This window comes from Ochotona curzoniae, unplaced genomic scaffold (assembly GCF_017591425.1).
Source record: "Ochotona curzoniae isolate NIBS_2020 unplaced genomic scaffold, NIBS_Ocur_1.0 contig_4797, whole genome shotgun sequence".
NCBI classification, from domain to species: Eukaryota; Metazoa; Chordata; class Mammalia; order Lagomorpha; family Ochotonidae; genus Ochotona; species Ochotona curzoniae.
In genome coordinates, this window is record NW_024466390.1 from 1,032,981 (window position 1) to 1,057,677 (window position 24,697).

General features: G+C 44.1%; 1 protein-coding gene across 3 annotated transcripts in view; it reads right to left on the reverse strand.

Annotated features, from left to right (window-relative positions):
* Positions 1-4,292: 4,292 nt before the first annotated feature.
* ARHGAP12 (Rho GTPase activating protein 12) overlaps positions 4,293-24,697 on the reverse strand; it is a 106,309-nt gene continuing 85,904 nt past the window's right edge. For all 3 annotated transcript variants that reach the window (XM_040988081.1, XM_040988083.1, XM_040988082.1), the window contains 10 exons: positions 23,322-23,403; positions 18,365-18,466; positions 15,292-15,390; positions 11,683-11,785; positions 9,892-10,008; positions 8,541-8,639; positions 7,212-7,289; positions 6,977-7,111; positions 6,664-6,766; positions 4,293-5,829 (listed from right to left, as the gene is read on the reverse strand). In XM_040988081.1, the coding sequence (XP_040844015.1) occupies positions 5,655-5,829; positions 6,664-6,766; positions 6,977-7,111; positions 7,212-7,289; positions 8,541-8,639; positions 9,892-10,008; positions 11,683-11,785; positions 15,292-15,390; positions 18,365-18,466; positions 23,322-23,403 (1,093 nt within the window). In that variant the 3' untranslated portion in view covers positions 4,293-5,654. The remainder of the gene's footprint in view (positions 5,830-6,663; positions 6,767-6,976; positions 7,112-7,211; positions 7,290-8,540; positions 8,640-9,891; positions 10,009-11,682; positions 11,786-15,291; positions 15,391-18,364; positions 18,467-23,321; positions 23,404-24,697) is intronic.

Consider the following 24,697-nt stretch of genomic DNA (forward strand, 5'->3'; position numbering starts at 1 on the left):
ATTGGGCTCGGAGCAGTAGCCTAGTGGCTAAAGTCCTCGCCTTGAATGCGCCAAGATCCCATATGGGCCCTGGTTCTAATCCCAGAAGTCCCACTTCCCATCCAGCTCCCTGCTTGTGGCCTGGGAAAGCAGTCAAGCAAGGATGGCCCAAAGCTTTGGGACCCTACACCCACGTGGGAGACCCAGAAGCTCCTGGCTTTGGATCGGCTCACCTCTGGCTGAGGCTTGGGACAGGGAATTAATGGACGGAAGATCTTCCTCTCTACCTCTCCTTCTCTCTGTATATGACTTTCCAATAAAGATAGATAAATCTTTTTTAAAAAGCAGGAAATGAAAAGCTAACGCTACATTCCCCCTGAACCCCCTAAAGCACTCTCCATTATGATTTTCTCCGAGTCCGAGTTGCCTTTTCATCCTTTCCATGCCTTCTAATGCACAACAGCGTTTAATTCTCATGAGACTAAGTGCTTTTGTTCCTGCTGCCTCTCCTCGGGTGCCACATCCAGGCACGCAGTCGAGCCTGGTGGATCTCAAAGAGACATCGGTGCCTTTGTTGAGAGCAGCATTTCACAACAGCCAAAACGTGGGACTGCCCTTTTGCACCGTTGGGTGGATAACACGCTAGACACACAGCAGAATGCGACTCTGTCTTGAGTGCCTCATCTCCCCCAGAAAAGCTCCACATTGCCTTATGTGACTGCAGACTCTTAGCTGGACAGCCTTGTTTTAGAGCACAAGTGAAAGCCAAACATTCAACAGAGACCCAGGGGCACAGGAGCCTGCCCAGCAATGCCAGTGGACAGAAATAGATCGAACGGAGTCCAATTCTGCGTCCAGAAGGGAGAAACAGATTATTTTCTTGACATGTAGAATTCAGAGAGGTCAGAACACAGAAATTACCTATCCCTGCCACCTCCCCGTGGAAGCCTCCACTTGTCACATCAATAGGAACTCAGCTTGAAAGAAACAGGATACTTGTTTGTTCCTCAAATTGTATTGCAGAACATTCTAGAATATGCTTTAAAGGAACCCTACCACCAGCGCTGTCACCCTTCCTTCCAGACACCTCTTATCTACGATTTCAGTTTGTAATGTTTAACTGTGTTCAACTGCTGCCAGAAACGAGTGGGACATTCCAGAATTAAACATTCTGAGTGGTGTAAGGTAATTGCGTGCCACCCCACCGCCTTGCCTAGGACACCAATCACCATTCCGAGCAGCGTGGCCAGGGTATATAAACGCTAACCGCCTGTGAGTCATGTACTCATTGTCGTCAGAACCAGACCAACCACCATGGGGTCACAAACTTCAGGCTTCTCATCCACAAGTACCCACAGGGCTTCAGGCATTTACTAGCAAGCTGGGGACACGCTATCCCACCCCACAGCTGCAAGCTATGCGCGTGAAGGTCTTTCATGGTTCTTTTCTGTTTTATTCATCAATGAAATCTATTTAAAGATTTGAAAGATTTTACAGTTAAAGGAGAGATAGAGAAGTTCACTTCCCCAAATGGCTGCAACAGCTGGAACTCAGCCTATCCAAGTCCAGGAGCCAGGAGCTTCTCCCACACCCCAAGCGCTTGGGCCACCCTCTGCTGCTTTCCCAGGCCACCAGCAGGGGGCTGGATTGGAAGTGGAGCAGCTGGGACACAAACTAGCACCCATATGGGATGCCAGTGCCGCAAGGCAGTGGATTAGCTTACTACACCATCGTGTCAGCTCCAGTGAGTTCGAACTTCACAGCTAATGACTCCCATCTTTCCTACCTAGAATAAACCACTTCCCAAAATGTTCAGGAAGACAAGGAAGTCCCGATGCAGCTCTTCCCTGGGGCTCTGAGCTCTGCTTTCTCCAGGTCTCTGCCAAGGCCCGGGGGCGATGGCCTCTGATGGCATCATCTGTCTGCCCAGAATCTCCACAGATGTCACCCACCTGCTAAGACTCAAGGTGACATGGCAAGTTTCAATGCGATTTACACTACTTGTAGTAAGAGCAACAACCTTCAAACTACCCGAAAGACTGGGGGAAATGTCTCCCAGAGAGGGCTTTTCTCAAAACTCTAGTAGGACAGAAGAGTAAGGGGGAAGAGTTGATAAGAAAAAAAAAAATCCATATCCTACGCTTTCCTGAATACACAGTGTAATGGCCAATTAAACAGGTACCTTGCTCTACAAGTGTTCTGCTTCTGAGAACAGTATGAAATTGCCCTTTCCGATTTTTGTGTGTGTGGTTTTTTTTCCCCCTCTTGTTCCTGTGGAAGAAGGGAAGTGATGAAAAAGTCCATTTAGGAGCCACACTCACATGAGGTTCAACTGTGACCACTTGGTCCAGCTGAATATACTTACGACCACGATGGGGTCACGTGCCTTCTGCTGGGAGGACTCACTGAGGTTCCCCAGCAGGGTAACCCCATCGTCAGCAGTTCCAGGGGTCTCATTAGGTATTCTTCAGCGGCCGCTCTGCCAGGGCATCCCAGCTGACCCCAACAGGTCCTCATAACCCTGGTTGTAAGGGCGAGACTGCTGGGCATCACTGAGTGCCTGCTCTCATTCCTAGACTCAAGTGAATGCTGCTTATCAGAGGACTGTCCTTGTTGGACTGGAATGCCATTTTTAAACTGCCCACATGCGAGGTTGGAAGAGGCAGGCTCAGGATCCCGCTAAATGCTCCCCTGGTCTCACACTGAAGGCATGCTTTTGGAGAAACAGTACCATTGCAGCTGATGGCTGGAGTTTGAACAGCAAATGCGATCAAGTCTTTATTTTCTACCCATTCTTAACAGGAATGCAATATTGGAACATTTGTGTTCTACTAAACTGGTGACGGCGTGACGCCCACCGGACTATTTTTATCTTCCTCTTTACTAAAATGACATGCTGTGGATTCCTCTGTGTGTTTAACAAAAAAAGCTTAAAGATGTTTGAGAATTAGTGTCATGGGAAACTAAATGTTTACTTTCAACATTTAATTAGAAGTCGGCTCCTGTGCTGGGAGATTACTTCTTGGCACAATTACGGGGCCCTGTATCTGCTTTTACTCTCTTCATCTCCCCTACTATAGGTCTGAAACAGACATCGTACGGACAGCTGCCATCACGCCTGCAGGTTTGACCTGTCACAGGCAACAGCGCGCACACACACACACACACACACACACACACACACACACACACACACCCGTGTTTGTCACAAACGCAGCCTCTCTCGGCCCCTCAGCCCACAGTTTGTCCAATTGATTTCATTTGCGCTTTGCATAGAAGGAAAAAGGGATTTGCCTCTATCTATATCATTTTTCAGCGTTATTAATCACCTTACTTTTTCCAGCATAAAGAGTAAAAATTTCTTATAGGTGAAAAATTCGAGTGAGTTTTTCTTCTACGCTCTGAGCACACTTTTTCAGCCCCCAACTAGCCATTTTTTATGACATTCTAAAGGAAAGTCTATTCATAAAATGAAATTCTACAGATCATTTATTTTAGCTTTTAATATATTTTCTACCAAAAAAAAAATCAAGTGTCGAGACAGGAAAATATTACTGGTTTTGTTATTACAAAAACAGGGGAGGTATTTCAGTTCACAGAGGTTGAACACACAATACACCGATTTCACTGTACACACAGGACTACAAGGAGGTGGTTGGATGGGTCCTCCCCCGACATCAAAGACTCCACATACACATACAGGTACTCGGAAACAAGAAACACAGGACCATTTTCATCTCTGGAATGTTCCTGACTGCCAAGAGGCAGCAGGGTACAGAGTTGAGTTTCAGCAGGAAGTAGCTGCTGCAGGAGCTGGTCCGAAGCACACCGTGGGCCTTGCCTCCGGGACCAGAACGTCGGCTCCAGTGCACACAGAGCCGGGTTACCCACGACAAGATCACAACCACACACACAGAGGATTATTTTTTACCACGAGACACAGGTGAGAGAGGTTTTTTTTTCTTCTACACAGATTATACAAAACAAAAAAAAATATATTTGTTCCCCAGGAAAGCGATCTGTAAATCACAAAATCAATCTCAAGGAATCGGGGCCACAGATCATTCCCTTTCAAATAATGAAGAAATTTAAAAAAGGGAAAAAAAAAGCATGTGTGGGGATGAGGATGGTGTTGGCATGGAAAGTGGCAGAAAGGGCATAATATGAGGAACCATATTTGCCACAGGAAACATTGGATTCGGTTGATTTTTTTTTTTTTCTTTTAAATGAGGTATGAGAATACGAAGTAAATGCAAAACCAAACCAACAAAAAACTAAAAGCGCAAATGCACATTTCCAATGGGAAAAATCTCTAAACCTCTTATAGTTTTCTTTATTAGATTAGACATTTCATATACAGTAGTTAATCTAGAAAAATACATTTAAAAAATTTTCAACACACCATGCTCCTTGTAACAAAACCTTCCAAACCCTGTTCGACTGTACAAATCCATCTACATTAGTAATGTAAAAAGAAATTCCACCAACACAGCAACGCTGTCTTCTACCCAACATCCAGCTAATGCACACATGGGTTTCCACTATTCAAACTTAAAGAGTTAGAACTCTGTTATAAATTTGTTTCTAACGTACTCTGTACATATTAAATAAACTAAAAGATTTCTCTTGTAGTGCATTTACCATTAAACAGGTCTGGTCGACATTTTCTTTTTTCAGTACCATTCGCATTATAGTGGTTTGCCTGTGAATGTAATTACAATCTAAAAGTGCACACGGTTGACTTTCCCAAGTACCAGCCTGTCTCTGGAGGAACCTACTGATGCTCCTGGAGAAGGTCGCCAACAGCACGATTCGGAACGCAGCATCAGAGTGGACTCCGAGACTATACAACACAGGTATATACACAGCTGAAGGACGCCCAGTCTCCGGCCTCTATTTACAGCAGTGTCCATGTCCACAGGGTCAGTATGGCACTAGGGATCACTAGGGTTGCTAGCTACAATTTCAAGATAAGCAAGACAGCCCAAGGGGGAGGAAAAAAAGAGATACCCTGAACCGACTGATGCTAACTAGAACTCTAGTACATCACAGTGTTTTAAGCAGTATTAGTGTGCTGCCCCAACAGGCAACCGGGCTCCCCAAGCGGGACGCCGTGGGACACGGGGCAGGCAGCCAGCCTTCGCTAAGGGGTCATGTCCCCACCACCGCGTGCACAAACCCTGAAAAGGAAACACACGTGTCGGGACAGGGATACTTCATTCTGTTGAAAATGCCCACGAGTGGTTTCAAAATGACCAAGAGGAAATGTCCTTCTACCAAGGGATGAACCCACAGACTGTGAGAAGAAATTCTACAATGTCCAGTTGTGGGGGTGGGCAGGGTAAAGTCGGGAGGGAAACACAGTTTTCTCATCAAATTATCCAGTGTGTTTGACTGGTTAGAATTATAAGCTTTGATTGCTGTTTTACTGAAATTCAGAGTATGAAATGCAGACTTTGAGGATAAGAATTCAAAATTACACACCTACACCACCTCGCAACAGAGCAGCAAACACGAGGGCCTACCAGGCATCCTGACGCTCCCCTGCCCTTCCGACCCCTCAAAAAAGTGCAAAATCAAACAGTCACCGTTGGTCCAAAGCTTAAGCACATTGTGCACCGAGAGGCGCAAGCCCACGGAGCCGGCTTCAGCCCCCCGGTCGTCCGCACCGAGTGTCAGCGTCCAAAGATGGCATTGATCTCAAGGAGAATCAACTCTACGATCTGGTTCTGGTACACAGTGTGAACTGCTATGTTGCCCGTCTCCTTCTCGGGCTTCAGCAGAGTGGGACCGAAAACGATGGCTATGCTCTGGTAGGTCATCCGATTCTTCTCTCCATTTTCTATGACCCTGAGGGGGAGGGGGAGAAAAAGGTGGTCAGAAAAGAAAGTCAAATCCCCTTGCCTTGGATCACAAACCTACGCAGCTGCTGACACGGAGAAATGAGGAACAACGTTAGCGCATTCTCCTAGAACACGAAAGTGCCTCCCAAGCTGCTCCCGGGCTGCCGGAAGCTCGCTTTCTGAGTGCACACAGAGGGAAGGGGCTGCTTACACCCAGACCTTTCGGAAAGTCCACAGGACACGTCATCTTACAATATCTGAAATCCAGGCACAGATTTTTTTTCACACTACACATCTTTTTTTGGTGTCATGCACACTCTAACTGTAGAAATATAAAGTTTTAACTCACTTTTTAGATAGAACATAAACTTCTGGAATTAAGTTAGAATTCAGGTAGCAATGGTTACTCCCTTAGGTGGGTGGTGGGGGTTGACAAAAAACCCTCCTTATCAGGACTGCTTATTTTAGTACTGTAAAAGGTCTTTCTGTAAGATGAAAACAGTTATTCAAATATCTACAAAGTTACAACATCTTCACTTGAGGGTAATTTAACGCCCTCAAGTGTATCTTAATACACTTTAATTTAACTTAAAAATCCCATCTTCCTGTTATTTACCACATGTCAACAGGATGCCACTGCATATACAGTATCTAATGCATTCTTGACTCCCATGGTTTCACCTGGGAGGAACTGGGACTAAAAGGAGTTGGGCGAGCATCCTCTTCCCAGTCACAGAGACCGCAGGTGGCGTGGCTTAAATCCAAGCCCGGGTCTCGGAGGCCCTGACCACCGCGGGTCCCACGGCACCCCGCCAAGTCTCAGCCTGCCCTTCCCTCTTACCTTTTGAGATGCTTAAAGAGAATCTGCATTGTGTCTTGGTTTGGCTTTGGTAGCTGTCTGATCAGATCCTTAACAGCAGCGACTCGCTGCCTTGGTTCTTGCTCTGAAACAAATTACACAAGTAAGTGTTTGGCAGCCAGTGCTAGGATAAGCAAAGCCAGGACATCCTTTGGAAGCTGATTATTTGGTAATACACAGTGCCATCTGGTGGTCATAACTGGAATTTTTCTGGCATCAAAACTGTTGCTGAAAATGTGGCATTACCTAAGTATGTGAGTATGCAGGGAAAAGTTGAGCGGAAGCACATACTTACTAATGGCATTAACAAAATCATTAAAATGATTAAATGTAAAAAGAGGCTCTGGTAATTCTCGAAAAAACATCTTCAGTGCTCCGGTGATGACGTGAATATCTTCCCATTTACTATCGGTCAAGTCCAATTTTTCATCTGAAAAGTAGAAGGAACCAGACAATTCTGAGTAACCTGAGCCAGACCTGCAAGTGCAGAGGGAAGCTCTCGGCTCTAGCAGCAGGGGGTGCCCCCTTACCGTGGTTGACTGCAAACCTCAGCTTCTGGATCACAGCAAGGTTGCCACTTACTCGGTAGATTCCGTCCACATCCAGACCTGGGCGACAGTGAACAGCAGCTGATGGTTAAGGGGTCTTGGGCGGCCTGCCTGTCTGGGCATTGTGACTCGTTAATCTAAGCCTATCTAAGCCTAAAACCAACACACAAATACTCCTCTCCTCACAACAGTTTGCGTATGAGCTTGGCAGGGGGAGGAGGACTGGAAATTCACTCCAAGTTCTGTTTAATAAACATAAAGAACTCAACTTGTTTATTGTGAAAACAACGCATCAGGGCCCAGGAACGCATGCTAACTCTGAAGAAATGCCAATGATTTAGGAGAAACCTCTGCAAACACCTGGCAGAGTTCAAAAAGCCGAGGAAGCCTGCAGATGACAACACTGGCCTGTTCTTTTGCACACCATTTTATCACATAAAATCATACATGGAAGAAACCTCTTAAAAGCAACAGTGGTTGCAATTACCTCAACACTAGCAAATCAAAAAACAAAATATGATCAGTAGATAGTTAATTTTATACATAGAACAGAATCATCAGGCATTTGTGCAAGTGAGTCTCAGAATTTTCAGATATTCCTCGACTGACAGTGCCATGCACATGAACATGCATTTCCCACTTCACTTCAGACAAATGCAAGGGAGTGATATGGTGCCACTGTGGACAAGAGACCTGAGCCCAGCAGAAAGCGGAGATTAAATTATGCACTTCAATTGCACAACATGTTTCTGATGACAAACAGATGTAAGTTAGTGTGACTGCTGCTAACACGCTGTCAAAGTTACATAAAACTAGTACAAATAGTGTAAACACTGAAGTTGACCAAAACAGAAATGAGCTTGTCACGTTCCACAGGAAATGACATAAACAACTTGTCCACGTAGCCTCTCCACGTGTTTTGTTAACAGTACTTGCACATATTTACGGACTGTGACACACGCACACAGCATCACCTCGCTTTATCATAACAGGAGAAACCACCCTGGTGCAAACACAGCCCATCCATACCATCGTTTCCTAGCAAACCCAGTTTCACAATCACCACCTCTTCATTTTCACCACACGCCAGCTCTCAAAGGGCTTCCAAGAACACCACTCAATTGCTCATGAGTGTTAGACACGCACTTGGTACCTACCAAGGTCTTACTAAGAGACAAGATTTTATGTTTGTTTGTCTCTGGGGGGATCTGGGATTTTTTCCCCCCAAACAAAATGCCTACTCTGTCTTGACATTTTGTTGGGACTGTGGGTTCTTCTGCTGGGGAATCGAGGGGCGGGTTGGCCTCTTACCATGTTCCTCCACGTGCTCGATGCACAACCGCACGAACAAGGGCACCGTGCTGTTCTCTCGCTGACACAGATTAGCAAGATTGGCTCCAAATACCTGGTCTGAAAGAGACATGTTGTCAAAACCAAACGGCTGTGCTACCACTCACTCCGCAAATGCCCAGGCCAGGCCCCACCTGCTTTTTCAACTGCACTTCGGAAGGTTTCCACAGAGCTCCCTGAGTCACCCTTGCCAGGGTCCCTCTGCATTCCTAACTGCCCATGACCATCCCCCTTAGCCATGCTGAGAACTGTGGGCGGCAGGGACCCAAACTCTTGGACTCGCTTTCGCTGCTTTCCCAGGCCCTGGCAGCCAGATACTGAACCGGTGCCTATGTGGGATGCCAGCCCCTTTCTAACTCTGGAGGCTTCTAACTGGATTCACTTGAACTCTTGTGACAGGTCTTAGCTATCTTTTCAGTATGACATCCATGTATTTTTAGTTTCGAGGCTCTGGCGATAGTCTTTGCTACAAAGGCTATAATCATTCATAGAGATGTGTAAATTATCTTCACTCGAGAGTAAACGTCACTGTTTTGAGGCATGTAGAAACAAAGGATTACTTCTGGAAAGACGCTTACCTGTGGAAACCACGTGATTTTATTTTTTAATTCTTTATTTGAGAGGCAAAAAGAAAGAGACAGACATAGAAAAAAAAAAAGCCACCTCCCATCCACTGGTTCCCTTGTCTAGGAGCCTGGAACTCCACGTGAGCTGGAGAGATGCATCCTGCCGCCTCCCAGCAGGTGCACGTCGCCAAGAACCTGTACCTGGGGAGAGGGCAGACTGGCAGTGGCCTGGCTCAACCTCTGTACCAAACGCTTCAGTAATAACATAAAAAATAAAATAAACTTTCCTATTGAGATCTTGTTAATGCAAAGTGGTGTTGATAAACTGATAACATTAAAAATGTATAAAATTAAGGAGGAACCTCTGATCAATGTCAAAATTACCTTCAGTGACAGAGGAAGGCAGGTATATCAGTAATAAAATTATGTATTCATTTTTTCCTTCTACTTTTTAGCAATAGTTCAAATTTTCAAATTTCTTCTGATCTGCACATTTCTAAACTACAATGCTTCACTGTCATTCATGATTCTCAAAGTCTGCCACCGATTTCAGCCACATCTCCTCTTCCGAGATTCCCAAAGGCTGAGCCTGGCGTTTCACACCGACCCAATGTTCAGCCGAACTTGGCATGTGCATTACTGCCTCTGTCTGTGTCTCTGCGAAGTTCATGAGCGGCCGGGAGTTTGTCTTCGATGTGGACCGCCTGAACTTGGCCAGGGCAGACTATCACACTTTGCTCACCTACCTTTAATGTACCCCTTTTCACGAACAGCCTGCAGTGTGGGGCGCCGGGTGAGAAACTTCTTTAGGTTTTTCTTGGTTTTTTTCTGTTCTGAAGAATCTATGCTGGATACTTTCATAGCTTAACAAAAACAGAGAGAGTAAGCTTTTCACAAAATGATTTCTGAAGCAGTTTTTCAGAGGTTTTCACAAGGTGGCTGCAGGAAAATTTAGGAAAAATGAACTTTATCTTCCAATTTTGTTTTCGTGTAGACTCTTGAAACCTCCTCCTGTCAATATCCCGTGTCAAGGTACTGGTGCAGATTCAGCTATTCCAGCTTCAGCACGCACTCAGAGTAACACCTGAGGGCTGTCCTCAGACCCAACTTCAAGCACAACATTCTCTTTCCTCACTAGCCACAACTACAACTCACTTGGCATGTATGCCAAGCCACTCCTAAAGTAGCCTAATTTATATTCATTATTGCACAAATAATCCTACTTATCTTAATCAGCTTTACACAGAATAAATACTAAAAACAAAAAATCCAGACTATAAAAATAGATCTTAAATTCAAAAAATCTTAATCTTTTGAATTAACAGTTCAGAGCTATGACAGAGAATTTCAACAAATTTATGAAAAATGGAATTAAAGATTATGCTTATTTTGGTGCAATTTTTTTTATTTCATAGTTTTTAAATAATACTTATTCTGCATGACTAACTCTTTAGCATTATACTCCCAGCTAATAATGGGAATACCTGGAAAATATTTTATGTTGTTTTTAGTCCTGGGTTCTTTTTCAGAAACCATTGCAAAAATTAAAGCATTATTTCTTGAAAATAACCATAGTTGGGGGAAACTGAGGATACAAAGAACATATTTAATCCAGTATAAAAATCACCAAAGTTGTATGTGTTGACACTGCTATTTGGTGACAATATCCCAAATAGGTTTACACTTCATTAGAACATGGGACAGCAAAAATGCAGAACTGACAGTATAACTTTCCAGTGACTTTGAACCCCCATAATTCTTTTTTTTTCCCCAAGATTCATTCATTTTTATTAGAAAAGCAGATACACTGAGAGAGAAGGAGAGAGACCTTCTATCCACTGGTCCATTTCCCAAGTGGCTGCAATGACCAGAGCTGAGTTGATTTGAAGCCAGGACCTTGGAGGTTCTTCCAGGTCTCCCACATGAGTACAGGATCCCAAGGACTTGGGCCGTCCTCCACTGCTTTCCCAGGCCATAAGCAGGGAGCTGGATGGGAAGTGGAGCAACTGGGATATGAGCCGGCACTCATATGGGATCCTGGCGCATGTAAGGCAAGGAGTTTAACCAGGCCCCCAAAAATTTCTTAAATATGTGGATTTGTTTATAAAGATTAAACAGAGTCATGACTAATGGCCCATTCTGATGTAATTCACCAGGGGTCTGGGGTAAAAAATACTTCTTAAAGCCTCTCACTTTGGTTCTGCTCTTTTCTGCAGGCGTGAGCTGGAAATCTGTGCACTCACATCCATGTACAGTCCAGGCTGGAAGGAACTAAGACAACTGTTGTCTCAAAACGTGCAGGATTTGCTATTTGAACATAATGTGAGAGAACACATACATGAGGCTGAAAACCACAAGGATGCGCCAAGAAGCAGCTAGTGGAAAGCTGAGATGGCAGCTACTTCTTCGTTCAGCTCTTTCGTAACACTGGAGACTGCATTCAGATTTTCTATACATAAATATCTTAAATCTTTGAAAAGCTAAGAGCACAGCTCACTCAAACCACCGGCACAGTTAACATTAGTCCCAAGACTTACAGCGAAGTTTCTTCAGTTCTTTCTGGTCCTTTTCTTTATCATGCTTTTCTATTCCTGGTGAATCAGGTGTCTCCTCTTCAATGGCTTCATCGGTCTCTACGGCCTATTGGTTAGAGATTGCCCAATCATTACTTCTGTGCTTCGGTTGCACATATAGCTCAGAATCACCAACAAAATCATTCCTACCAACAATTTCAGGAAACTAATCATATGTGATAAAAAGTCTTAAAACAGTCTTCTACTGACATTAACTCTTGCTGACAAATCACAGGCTACTGAGTCTCCTCCAAGGAGCTACCACAAGCTGTCTCATCTGATCACAGGCATGGCTGAGCCCATAGCAGCTAAGGCTCAGACTCACGGGTGTGACAACAGTGAGTCACAGACTCACAGGTACTAGATGGAGCGAGGTCCTGGAACACACACTTTCAAGGCTTAAACACTGCATGGAGTTCTCAAGCTGTACTTTTCTCTGCATCTTAACAGCCTCACTGTGCCTGGAACTGGTTTTTGTGTTTGGTGCAGGGAAGGGTGCCAGGTTCCTAGGTTATCTGACGATGCCAACACTGACAACCGACATGGCGTTCTTCCTCTTGCTCTACTGGGGGCGGCTGACAGCACGCATCTAGAGGTGTGTGTGTCTGTCTCCAGTTCTTTATCCTGACCCTCATCCCTGCCCGGTGCCATGCTGTGTTAATCAGTACAGCTTCGCAAACGTCATAATCTATGATTGCACCCGTGCTATCTACGTATTTATACATTGTTGCAAGAATCCTGTACCTTTGCATTACTCAGTCTTCTTTTTTATTACCTGGGAGAGACAAAAACAGACAGAACCCCCATGTGCTGGCTCACTCCCCTGGCATGTCCATACCACGGTGGCTGAGGCCAGCTCAGAACAAAGCCAGTGGAAGAAAATCAACTCAGGCTGTGGCAGAAAGCCAACACCCTCGGCATCACGGACTGCCGTGTAGGATCTGCTGGAAATAGGACCAGAGCCAGGAGTCAAACCAGGAACTCCCAATATGGGACACAGGCATCATAACTATGTCCATGAACATAGGATAATTCGTTTCTCATTTTCTTCAGTTGTCTGTCAACAAAGTTTTGAAACTCCTTTTGAAGAGGTCTTCCCCACCTCTTTGCTGCATGCAGTGCTGGGTATCCTTTGATGTTATTTCACAGCTTCACAGCCAGTAAGACTGTTCTCTCTTTGCTCGGCATTCCTATGTTTATACTAGGTGAGATCTCCCAGTCAGTTTGAGGACCGTGCTGTCATCACATCCCCCAAACCCTGTCTCAGCAGTTCCTGTAACCTCTGAATGCAGAGGTTACGCCCCAAAGTAAGGTGCTCGTATTCCTGGTAAACAATTGCATGTGTATGCTTTAAAGGTAAAGTCAGAGGACTGGGATTACAGCAGAAAATCCACATGAGTAGAACAGAAGGTACCTTTACAAACACAGAGGAAGCTTAGGTTGCTACACTTGTTTAAAAAAAACAAACATATATATATATATATATATTTTTTTTTTTAATTTACGATCTTATTTATTTGAAAGGGAGGGAGAGCTGGGGAGGGACAGAGATATACCTCCCATTTATTTGATCCCTAAAATACCTGCGACAACCTGAGCTGCACAAGGCCAAAGTCAGACACCTAGGCTCTAAACTAGGTCTCCCATAAAGGTGACAGGGACCTAAGAGCTTGAGTCATCATCTCAGGCACCCCAGGAAACACATCAGCAGTAAGCTGGAATCAAGACTGTGTTCAAGGAAGCTGGCATTGTGGCACAGCCAGGTAAGCCAGCACCACCTGTGACATCAGCATCCTATGTGAGCACTACTAGTTCAAGTCCTGGCTGTTACGCTTCCATTCCAGCTCCTAACTAATGCCCCTGGGGAGGGAGCAGAAAACGGCCTACGTCCTTGGGCCTGTACCACTCACATGGGAGACCCAGACGGGGTGCCGGGCTCCTGGGAAGGGAGCAGAAAATGGCCTACATCCTTGGGCCTGTACCACTCAACACAGGAGACCCAGACGGAGTGCCGGGCTCCTGGGGAGGGAGCAGAAAATGGCCTACGTCCTTGGACCTGTACCACTCACACGGGAGACCCAGATGGAGTGCCGGGCTCCTGGCTTCAGCCTGGCCGCGCCCATCATTGCAGCCACTTATGGACTGAATCAGCAGATGAAGATTTTTCTCTCTCTCCAGCTCTTTCTATAACCTTACCTTTCAAATAAATAAACAGTCTCCTTAAAAACAAGGAAAAAGAAGAGTGGAGTTAGGATTTGCACCCAGGTACCCTAACCTGAGATGTGGGTATCCAATCAGCACAGGAACGGCTGCTGAACCAAATGCCAGCCATGGGTGCTGGCTTTTCATGGGCAGGACAAAAGTGCTCTGAGCAGAGAGCTGAAATGGAAGCTTCACAGAGCCACAACATTAGCAGTCTTCCAGCAGGAGACAATACGAAGCAAGCAAAGCTGTTTAGGTTACTTAAATTAGGGTGTGAAGGTCTGTCATGGTTTTAAGAACAGACAGAAGGCAAGGGGTCAGATTCAGAAATATCATACAACCCTACCAATGAGAAGGTGAAGACACATGTAAGCGATGTTCTTCAACAGGTAAAAGTTCCCTTTGACTTCCCCTAAGTACTATCTTCCACATTGTCATTGTCACATGGCCATCAGTGACCCACACAGGTGAAAGGTAATTAGGAAAACAGAGTCTGAAAATGGACAGTCCTGCTGCTCATGACCCTTCTGACTAATGCAGCCCCTGAGAAGGACCTGGGGCTTTAGTGGTGATGGGTAGGGTAAGTAGGAGGAACTGGACCAGGTACACCAAGGCACTGCATACCAAGGTGAGGCAGGGGGCAGTGTCTTTCCCCTCACATCTCTGCCTGGCACTTCTCTGCACTAGACAATATAATCTCCAGGGTGTCCAGTTGTGGCACAAACACTGCACAGCTGGCCTGGCTTGCATCTCTGTGGATTCAGCAAACCACAGATCAAAAATGTTTGAGAAAAAAAAACTGCAATTGTACTGAACAGAACTTTTTTTTTTTTTTGTCACTGTTTCCCTAAACAATACAGTATAATGACTATTTACTTAGAATTTACAAGTACGCTGTACCAGGTCTGGTAAGTAACCTGAAGATGATGTCATGCCTACGGGAACATGTGAGTGGCTACATGCAAAGGCCCTATCATTCTATGCAAGAGGGCTGCAGGCCCGCTGACTTGGCTATCCCAGGGGAAGGCCATGAACCACACCTCCACCCAGTCCACAGGAGGAGGGCGTGAGGAGCTGTGTGTTCTCCTTCAGACCACTTCCTTTCCAGCCACTGCTGAGTGCAAAGATTTCAAATCCACTGGCAGCAAACATTACATAAATGAGAATTTTACATCACTTAGATCACTAGCCTTTGGGGATTGTTGAATTAGTTACTGCGCTTCCCACTTCTGCCCACTTCCAAAATTATGCATACAGCACCTGAAATCTAGATATGCAATAAGCAACTGAAAAAAATCTAGAAGATTAAAAAAAAAAAACCAAAAAACCAACTCTGAAGTAAACTTTGTCTTACCTAACTGAAACACATACCTGATTATTGATTGTAGTACTGAGAACTTTAAACCAATCATTGATAACAGAGTCATTATCAGACTGAATCAGCAGTTCTGTTCCTTGACGAGTTTTCAGCTTAGGAGACAAGGGGAGGAAAACAGGATGATTAGTACACTCCACAAAACAAACAAGTATATTCAACTGAGGGTTTAAAAACTACCGGATTATGTACTGTAAGTCATATCAACAATAAAAGGTTAGAAGTACCGCACAGCTATGGATTAGGATTTACTTTATAAAACCAGAAGTTGCTGTTCCTAAAAACTTTTCAATGAAAAGCAATTAATTCAGGATCCCAAATTCTGTGTCACAAAACTTTCTAAATCTACCACAGGTAATAATTTAAAAATAAGTTCGCAGTGTACATTTAAAATTAGAATTAGGGCATGATACACTTGCAAAAAAATAAATGAAATGTAGTATCTTTATAAGCCTGAGAATTTTCTCTCTGGCTAATAAATGGAGAGAAAAAATATGAACAGTGCAAACTTCACAATTTCCTAGTTATTAAGCAAATGCAACAGCTTGGTATAAAGAGAGCGCACAGACAATGTACTCCACCCCTAGGGCAGAAATCTACTGAAGTAAGTGCCAAAGCATGAGTGCAATGAAGGACTAATTCATAGATAATCTTTCTGTTCAAAGCTTTTTACACTTGACGGAGTTCTGTGGCAATTGTAGGAAGTATTCCTCCCTTTTAAACAAAAACATAGGTTTGTCTGAAAGGCAGAATGAGACAGGCGAGAGAAACCTTCCAGTCAATGGTTTACTGCCCAAATGAGCAAGAGAGCCAGAGCTATACAGTTGCAATAAGGAGCCAGGGACTGTGATCAGGTTTCCCACGTGGGTAGCAGGACCCCAAGAACATGGGCCGTGATTTGCTGCCTCCGAGAGATATCTGCAGAACACTGTGGCAGAATCAGAGTGGCAAGGGCACTCCCATGTGGGATGAGCCATTCTGAGCAGAGGCTTAACCCACAGCATCATAACATTCACCCAACTATACCAACTATACCTCTTATTTTTGGTTTATAACTGGGTCCCTCCCACCCTGCACCCTTAGAGATGCACATGACTATTTTGCAGACAACATTCTGAGAAATGCATTCCTCAAACATCTTAGGGGGTTTTCAAAAGTTGTGTAGCTGCCCCCCAAAAAAATGCAAAGCACCTGCAATAAACACCTTTTACTTTCATCTCCCATCGGCTTTTTGAAGTACTGCTAGAGCTCTCCAAATATTACATGATACTGCCTCAAATAAAAGCTATGTAATATGACAAGATTCTGCCCTCCAAGACTTCCAGGGTGTTCCATGATTCCTCTCAGATGAGAATAAGTAAACACTGTTTCCCACACTCTTCTCACCAGGGAACCTTTTCACTGGGGCATCACCTCTTCACTCGGAGAGGGCTGCTTTCCTGGCAAGCATCTCTTTGGAGAGCTGCACAATCAACCCATGTTGAGGATACTCTGGTGTGGAAAACCAAAAATCTATGCAAATCATTGGGCAGGAAGTCTGATACACAAGTGATGATAACCAAGGGAGAATCCTTTTCAAGAAGTAGTATCATGATTGTGGTGATGTGCGGAAGACATGTAACACTGGAGAGGTAGAAACTGACATGGGGTGGCACTCAAGAGAGTAAAAGCCTGTAGAGGCAGGAGACCTAGGGCTCAGCGTGGAAAACAGCAACAAAGCCTATCTACCCAGAGAAGGAGATGCAAACCCAGCACTGTAAGGCCAGGAGAGAAGGTGGGATCTCAGAAGCCAGTCCCAGCTCTGCACATACACCCTCCACAATGGTGAGCTTCAGTTCCCCGGGACCCTTACGACTTGAGTGGCCTCTGAGCTGTGTGAACTCATAGAATACAACAGAAATTAGGCAGGACTTCAAGGACAAAACAGAAAGGTTTCCAACTCAGAAATCCCTTGATCATTTTATTTGAAAGACCTCCCTCCTCCCATCCCACCACACAGAGCTTCCATCTGCTGGTTCACTCCTCAAAACACCTGCAGCTGCCATGCCTGAGCCAGGCTGAAGCCAGGACCCTCAACTCCATCCAGGCCTCACACGTGGCAGCAGCGACTCAGGCAGGATGTGCATTAGCAAGAAGCTGAAAGGTAAACTATGCACTCAAAACACGGGATCCGGGCATCCCATGTGGTGTCCTAACTGCTGCACCAAATGCCTGTCCCACGAGTGTCCCCGTAAGTCCCATTAGGGATCAGAGCAAAGGCGGTAAGGCACCAAGACAGATGTTCCCTGAAGCTCCACCTCCATACATGATGCTCTGCAAATGGTCAAAATCCTCCTTAATTTATTTTTTTAATGCTAAATTTGGTAGGTAAAGGGAAAACATCTTTCTATTTTTGCTGAGGAAAGAGAAGTATGGGGAAAGGTTTGTGGGGTCTAGTTCAGAGTCAGTCATTTTTCCTAACAGTTGAGCTTTGTATTACCTAACTTTCTCCCCCCCTTACTTTATGATTTTCTGATCTCATCACCTCCACGTTAACTAATCAGTGCGAAGAAGTATTTCCAAAATAACTCAAAAACAGCCCATCCAAATACTACAGTTAAGAATTTGATCCTGGGGCCCGGCATGATAGCCTAGTGGCTAAAGTCCTCTCCTTAAACATGCTGGGATTCCATACAGGCACTGGTTCTAATCCCAGCAGCCCTGCTCCACTTCCCATCCAGCTCCCTGCCTGTGGCCTGGGAAAGCAGTGTCAAGGACGACCCAAAGCCTTGGGACCCTGCACCCACGTGGGAGACCCGAAAGAGGCTTCAGGCTCCTAGCTTCGGATCAGCTCAGCTCCAGCCACTGCAGCCACTTGGAGAGTGAATCATTAGATGGAAGGTCTTCCTCTCTTTCCTTCTCTCTGTATACCTGACTTTGCAATAAAAATAAAAAGAAAGAAAGAAAGAAAGAAAGAAAGAAAGCAAGAAAGCAAGAAAGCAAGAAAGCAAGGAAGCAAGAAAGCAAGGAAGCAAGAAAGAAAGAAAGAAAGAAAGAAAAGAATGTGATCCTTAGAAAAATGTTCATTACCTCAAATACATTCTTTTTGCTGGATTTATCCTTGGAAGCCATCTCAATCGTTGCCCCCTTGAGGTCCACCGTGAACTCTGGTTTGGACTGATTACTCCCAAACTTCATTTGAGAAAAAGAGAAATATATTTATTAGACCACTCATGCAACATGCGGGAATATTCAAAAATATAAGACTAATGTTGCTAACAACATATGACAGCTATTTCAAAATCCATTCTCTCTATATAAAATAACTCCTACTTCAAAACTGAAAAACATTTACAAGCGATGAACATGCATTACATAGAAAAAAGAAATAACGTGGCTCAAATACCATCATAATAAAGCTTACAGAGTGACACAGAAATCCTGTATCACCCCCACAAGTGGGGGAAAAGAACCCCAACTCTGTGAGGGTCTATGTGAACAGGCCCCTATACGCAAGCAGGACACAAATTAGAACTGCCGGAGAGAGAAAGTTGACATCAGCCTTGAAAATCTACAAACACAAGTAAACACACGTACTCCTGGAGCTTTGTAGTTCTACTTTTTGGAGTTCATCCTAAGCTATGTATGACTACTATAAAATGCAAAAGTTAAAAAGACAAGGCAATATTTGTACATATGGATAAATCATTACCAAGTGAATTTTCCACCTGACAAGCCTTTCTAAATCTGATTATGTGTTTTGAGAACTATTTCCTGATCGATTGTTCAAGTCACCAACAACTAACAACCACTTGTAAAAAAGCACACACTGAAACTCCACATCTTTGACTCGGCCTCTATCGGGGAATGGTAACCACAGTCAGACACTAGGAAGCCTCAGCAACTCTGTGAGGCAACTAGGAGAGGAACGGGAACATGACAGACCACGGGAGACGGAGGGAAGAAAGAGCTGTCTTGTCACAGCTAGGTAAGGAAAAGGTGAGCAAACAGTAGGAAATGAATATGAAAACATAAACTTGCTCCATATCTTGCCGTCTCTACTTGGTCGGTTCCCTAGGAACAGAAAGGTAGCATTCTTCAGGCATTGAAAGGCTTGGAGGGTTTGAAATTCCCAAGCGCTATTGTACTGCAATCCCAAAGTCACAGAGACAGGTGAAAAACACCTCCTGCACTTGCTGTAGCAAACTACATCTGCTAAAATGTTTCCCAGTTCAGTTGTGCTTGTCACAGGAAGTGACCTTACCCGCCGACCTTACGAGAACTCAGGTGCTATTTGTATTGATCAGCCTGACATTGCGGGAATGGCTTGTTTGCACCTGTTCCTCTTTATCTCTTCAGTTAGCAGTGTGGACTTACATGATGTAGTTGTTAAAACTAAATTTAGGAGTTCCATCAAATTTATCGAAGGAATCAATGCAAACTTCAGGATAATTCACAGAATTTACCAGGGAAATCATAATTTTTTAAAAATCACAGTAAAAATTTTAACTGTATGCCAGTTTGCATTCATACCTTTTGTCATTCAAAAGACATTTAATGAACCACAGTTATAAATTGCACAAATAATGTGATAGATGGCAACATCCCCAAATTTTAGTCCCGCTTTTCCTGGCTGCAGTCACCTCCCCATCAATGGATTCATGGCAAAGAAAACGGAATTACAATGGCAAGAGGCATGCAACAAGAACACATACAGTGACAGCCGAAACGGGAGCACACTTGACATATGTGACAGCAGGCCGGCGACTGACAGAACTTTTCCAAGAAGAAAGCAGCGAAAGCAAGAGCTCAGAGACTGAGCCCGGCTGGCAGAGTGACTTGATGGGAAAAGGGAAGAAAATGATGGTGTCATCACAGTGCACAATGGTAAAATGAGGCACAAGAGAAAAGCATCATGGCACTAGAGAGGACCAAAAAAAAAAAAACACTTTCTCCACATGCAGACATACCACACAAGCACAGCTAGGCTTCCAGGCGCTTACTGAAGACCTCATAATTTAGTTTGGAATATTTTCCGACTTCACAATTGTTTATACAATTTTATTTTTAAATGAACTGTTTTAGAGAATCTGGCTCCAACACACTTGTCTTGGCCCATGTTCACAAGCAGAAGCCTTGAGGTTAAGGTAAGGGAGCCAACTTCTACCACACCATTCACCTATGGCTCCCAAGTCCCTGACCACCTTCCTCCTGGGCCCTGTCTACACGGTGCCTTTTCAAGTCACCTCTCAGGAATGGCCCCGCCATCTACCTCTGGCAATGTCTGCAGGCATTTTCAGTTGTCATACTGGTGGTGGGGGTGTCGGTCACCTGTTAAACACTCCCCCACAACCAAGAACAAACTGGCTTCAGATGAATGGTAGCCATGGGGTGGGTTTTTAAATATTCCAGGGATATCATGGACAATCACTGGGTCACATGACTGCTTGCTTGCCTCCTCTTCTCTGTTAGAAAATGTCACTTTTGAAGATATGGATCATTTACTTACTTCTAAACTGCTGAGCTGAACACAATGCCCAGAACACAGCAGCTTGTTCTGTCCACTGAACAAACCCTGAAATGTCTGAGCTGAAATGTGGTGAGGAATAGAAAGGAGAAAGAACAAAACCTGTGGATCCTTGATCCTGTTAGAGAAGAGCAGTCTCCTCCAGGAAAAAGCCCTCTAGGCCTGTTGGCTGAAGGGGAGTGGCATGCTGCACACAGAGGCCTCACTTAGACATCCTTAGCACAGGGGAAGATGAGAATCCAGCTGTGAGCTGCAAGGCAGGGGGGAGAAGGCCCATGCCCTCAGGTGATGCTGGAGGGGAATCAATTTCTTCATAGCGACCTCTTGGTTTTGGTACCATTAAGCCAGTGCTTAAAGAACCCTCTGCCAGAACGCAGCTCTGTCACAACGGAAACCTGCCCTGGGAGGACAGGCAGCTCCCTGCAGAGGACTGCTGAATGCCCAGTCCGGCTGCAGGTGTCACTGTGAACCAGGAGATGGCTGACCACCAGCAGACCTGCTCTGTGTCTGAGCTGACAAACAGCTAGACTGCTCTAGAGCCGCCCTGCCAGCTTTTTAAACAATCTGAATTCCAGAAAGGAGTATCTTGTGTATTTCAGCAAACCCCACACTTAAATTTTTAAAAATTACTTGCTGTTATGGAGGCAGTCTAAATTGGTTTTACCGCATTAATATGCGGGAATGGGGAAAGCAAGACAGATTGAGATTAGTCATAAAATGAGAATGAAGAATTGACTCTAACCAAGCATTTCACCATACCCAAGATGTGTTTCATCTTTGTTGAAGACTATTAAACACTCCTGTGGCTGTATTTTGTTTAAATATACCTCACTGAAGTAATGTAATTAATAGAACAATGTTATTAAAATCTCATATAAAGGCAAAAACTTGCATAGTGAATTCCAAAAATTAAAAATTTAAGAACAATTCTAAAATTTCAAAATTGCAACATATAAAGTAAATATTAAATGACCTTTCTGCTCCTGCCATGTGGTCACACAGTAACACAACTGTGGCTGACCAACAGGAACACATCACACGTGACATCAGCGGCAGTTCTGAGTTCAGAGCTCTCTAAGGTTCTCCAGAGTTGAAACTTTCAATACAATGCAACTGCTGTATTGTAATGGCTATGCATAGGGGTAAAATCAAGTTACAAAGAAGTTTTCATTTTCCTCAAGTTCAGTAATTGACAAATATTTATTACTCAGCTTTCTTTGGGTGTTCTTATTTATTAAGACAGAGTATTCGCTCCATCCCTTTTCTTTCATGAATACAGAATTGCAGAGGCCTTCCTCTAGGACTGGGTGAGCACAAACAGTAGCACATGCTTTCTGCCTAGCTATTAGCCTGCTTCCAGCCAAGGTCAATCCAAATCTCAGCCTTCTAAAGTGAAAGCATATTCCAGGCCATTTACACTGTACTGGCGAAACAAGCAGAAAAGCAAACAACTGGTGGAGCAAAACAAAAGCAATGTCCTAGAACACCCGTATTTGTACCCAATCCATGTGGACTCCTGAGGCTGCCTGTCAGAGAAGCTGAGGACTGCCCCACTCTGCTGGCACCTGTGATTCAGGACACTGGCACCTGCATGGACATTACAGTGGGATTTCCCTTCCATCAAACCTAAAGTCTGCTGGTCCCATAGCTCACTAGAAAGGAACTCAGTGATTCTAAACAACGTTGGTAGAGATAAGATATAAAGCAGTTCTCAGTCTAGAACAGTGTCGTTTTTAAACATTATTTGCACATTGACACTTCATACTCAACTGCTAAAACTTTTAAGAAGTGAGTGGAGCCTGGACTCTGAGGCCAAAGTGCTAAACTTTCAAGCTCAGCTCCGCCTGCTGGTGAAGCTGTGAGGCTCACGGAATGTTCCTGAGCATTCAGGCTTCCTGGACTCAGGATGGCTGTAGAGGATAAGGTGCACATTGCACCTGATGTGCATCCAGCACTCTTGAGAAACTTTAATGACTGGATCCCACCAATGCCAAGGACTTCTATTTCTATTGCAAGTAAACTGAAGCGTGATGACACTTCTCAAACATTCAAACACACAAAAATCTTTCAAAGGTTTTTTCCTCTAAAAGCTGCTGACACGGGATACTGCGTCTAATCCTCAGGGGTAAGAACACGGCTCAAACAGGCTCACCCCATGACTGCTTATTTTCTAACAGCTCAAACAGCAGAACCCACCCCACCCCCCCACAAACACACACACAAAAGCTTTAAAATCATGAAAACAACTCAAGAAACGAAATTTGTTCTATCATGCCCAAGGAGAAAATCCACCTTTTAGTTCAAGAGATAAGAGCTAAAGCACACCCTGTTGATCTTACTAATATGACACATTTTCAAATAACTCAAAAGGCATCTTTAACTAAAAGGAAAAAAAAAAAAAAAGATTTTATTTGCACATTCACTGTAACTAGAAGGGCCTTGGGAATTACTTGTGCAGATTTGGGTTTACCCTAATACCAGCCACATGATTTAAGCCTCCAGGAGAGGAGAAATACTCACCCAGCTTGTGCTACTTCCTTGAGTTTTGGTGAACAGTAGAGAGGAACCCTGCAGCACAGCCCATGAAGACAACCAGTTTTTCCTGTAAGGACAAAGATGGCCAGTTAAAGCACTCCTTGCTCAGTTCTTTGAACCATTAAGAAATTAAAACCCAGCTAATTTAACCGGTCTCAGCATCATCTGCAACGCACAGGAATTCCTGAGTCTAGCAATCCTTTCACTGGGACAACCCCGACCTGATCATACGACTTCACAAGGAATGGAATTAGAGACACCAGAGAGCGGAGGAACTAGGGGTGTTGGCCTCACTGAGCTCTCCTGGAACTAGCCTAGCACACAGTGCACATGCACACTAACTTACGTGCAAGTCACACAAATGGGACACTGTGTGTGGCAAGAATTCTTAATCACCACCAAAAACTGGACAAACATGCTTTCCTCAACTCCCCCAGTGCCTCAGAAACACAGATTTCTTTCTTTCTTTCTTTGTTACTTCCCTTCTCCCAATAGGGCTGCCCTACACCCACAGTTGATCCTGATACCTTGTAAGTCTAAAACAAAATACAAACTGGTGCCAATTCCTGTCCCAGCTGCTCCACTTCCTATCCAACTCCCTGCTTGTAGCCTAAGAAAGCAGCGGAGAATGGCCCAAGTCCTCAGACCCTGGATCCGCGAGACACACCCAAAATAGGCTCCTGGCTTTAGAATGGCTTGGCTTAGCTCCAGCCATTGTGGACAACTGAAGAATGAACCAGCAGATGGAAGATCTTTCTCTGTCTCTCCTCTCTGCAAATCTGTCTTTCCAAAAAAAAAAAAAAATTTTTTTAAAAATTCCTATTCCTGCTTTACCTTCCATACCACAACATACCTTACTTTTCATCTGGATCTTTTTTCTTATTTGTAGTATATATTATTTGGTCTTTGCCTTATGATTCATTTTGTTTCAAAAGATTAACACATTCAATCCATTTACATTTACTGATAATAACATGACAATGTTACATGATGCTGTTGTTCTGCCTTCATTTTGCTGTTTTTTATTTCATCTTATATGGAATTCAGAGCATTTTGGAAGGACTTATTTTTATTTTTAAACTTATGTTACACTGTAAGTCTACTATTTAGATATCATCTATTGACTCTCCATTATGAAATCAGCATATTCCCACTTTATATAACATTTTTAGTTTAATTTTCAAAATGAGAAAAATGGTAGGACTAATAAATATGTATTTCAATACATGAATGCTGAAACAACAAGCGGTGTCTTAAGAACCGAAACACCTGTGTGACTCATTTGCAAGCTAAATTAGTTATGTTTTCCTCCATGGAACTCAATTTTTTTTTTCCTGAAAAAAATGACTAATCAACATACT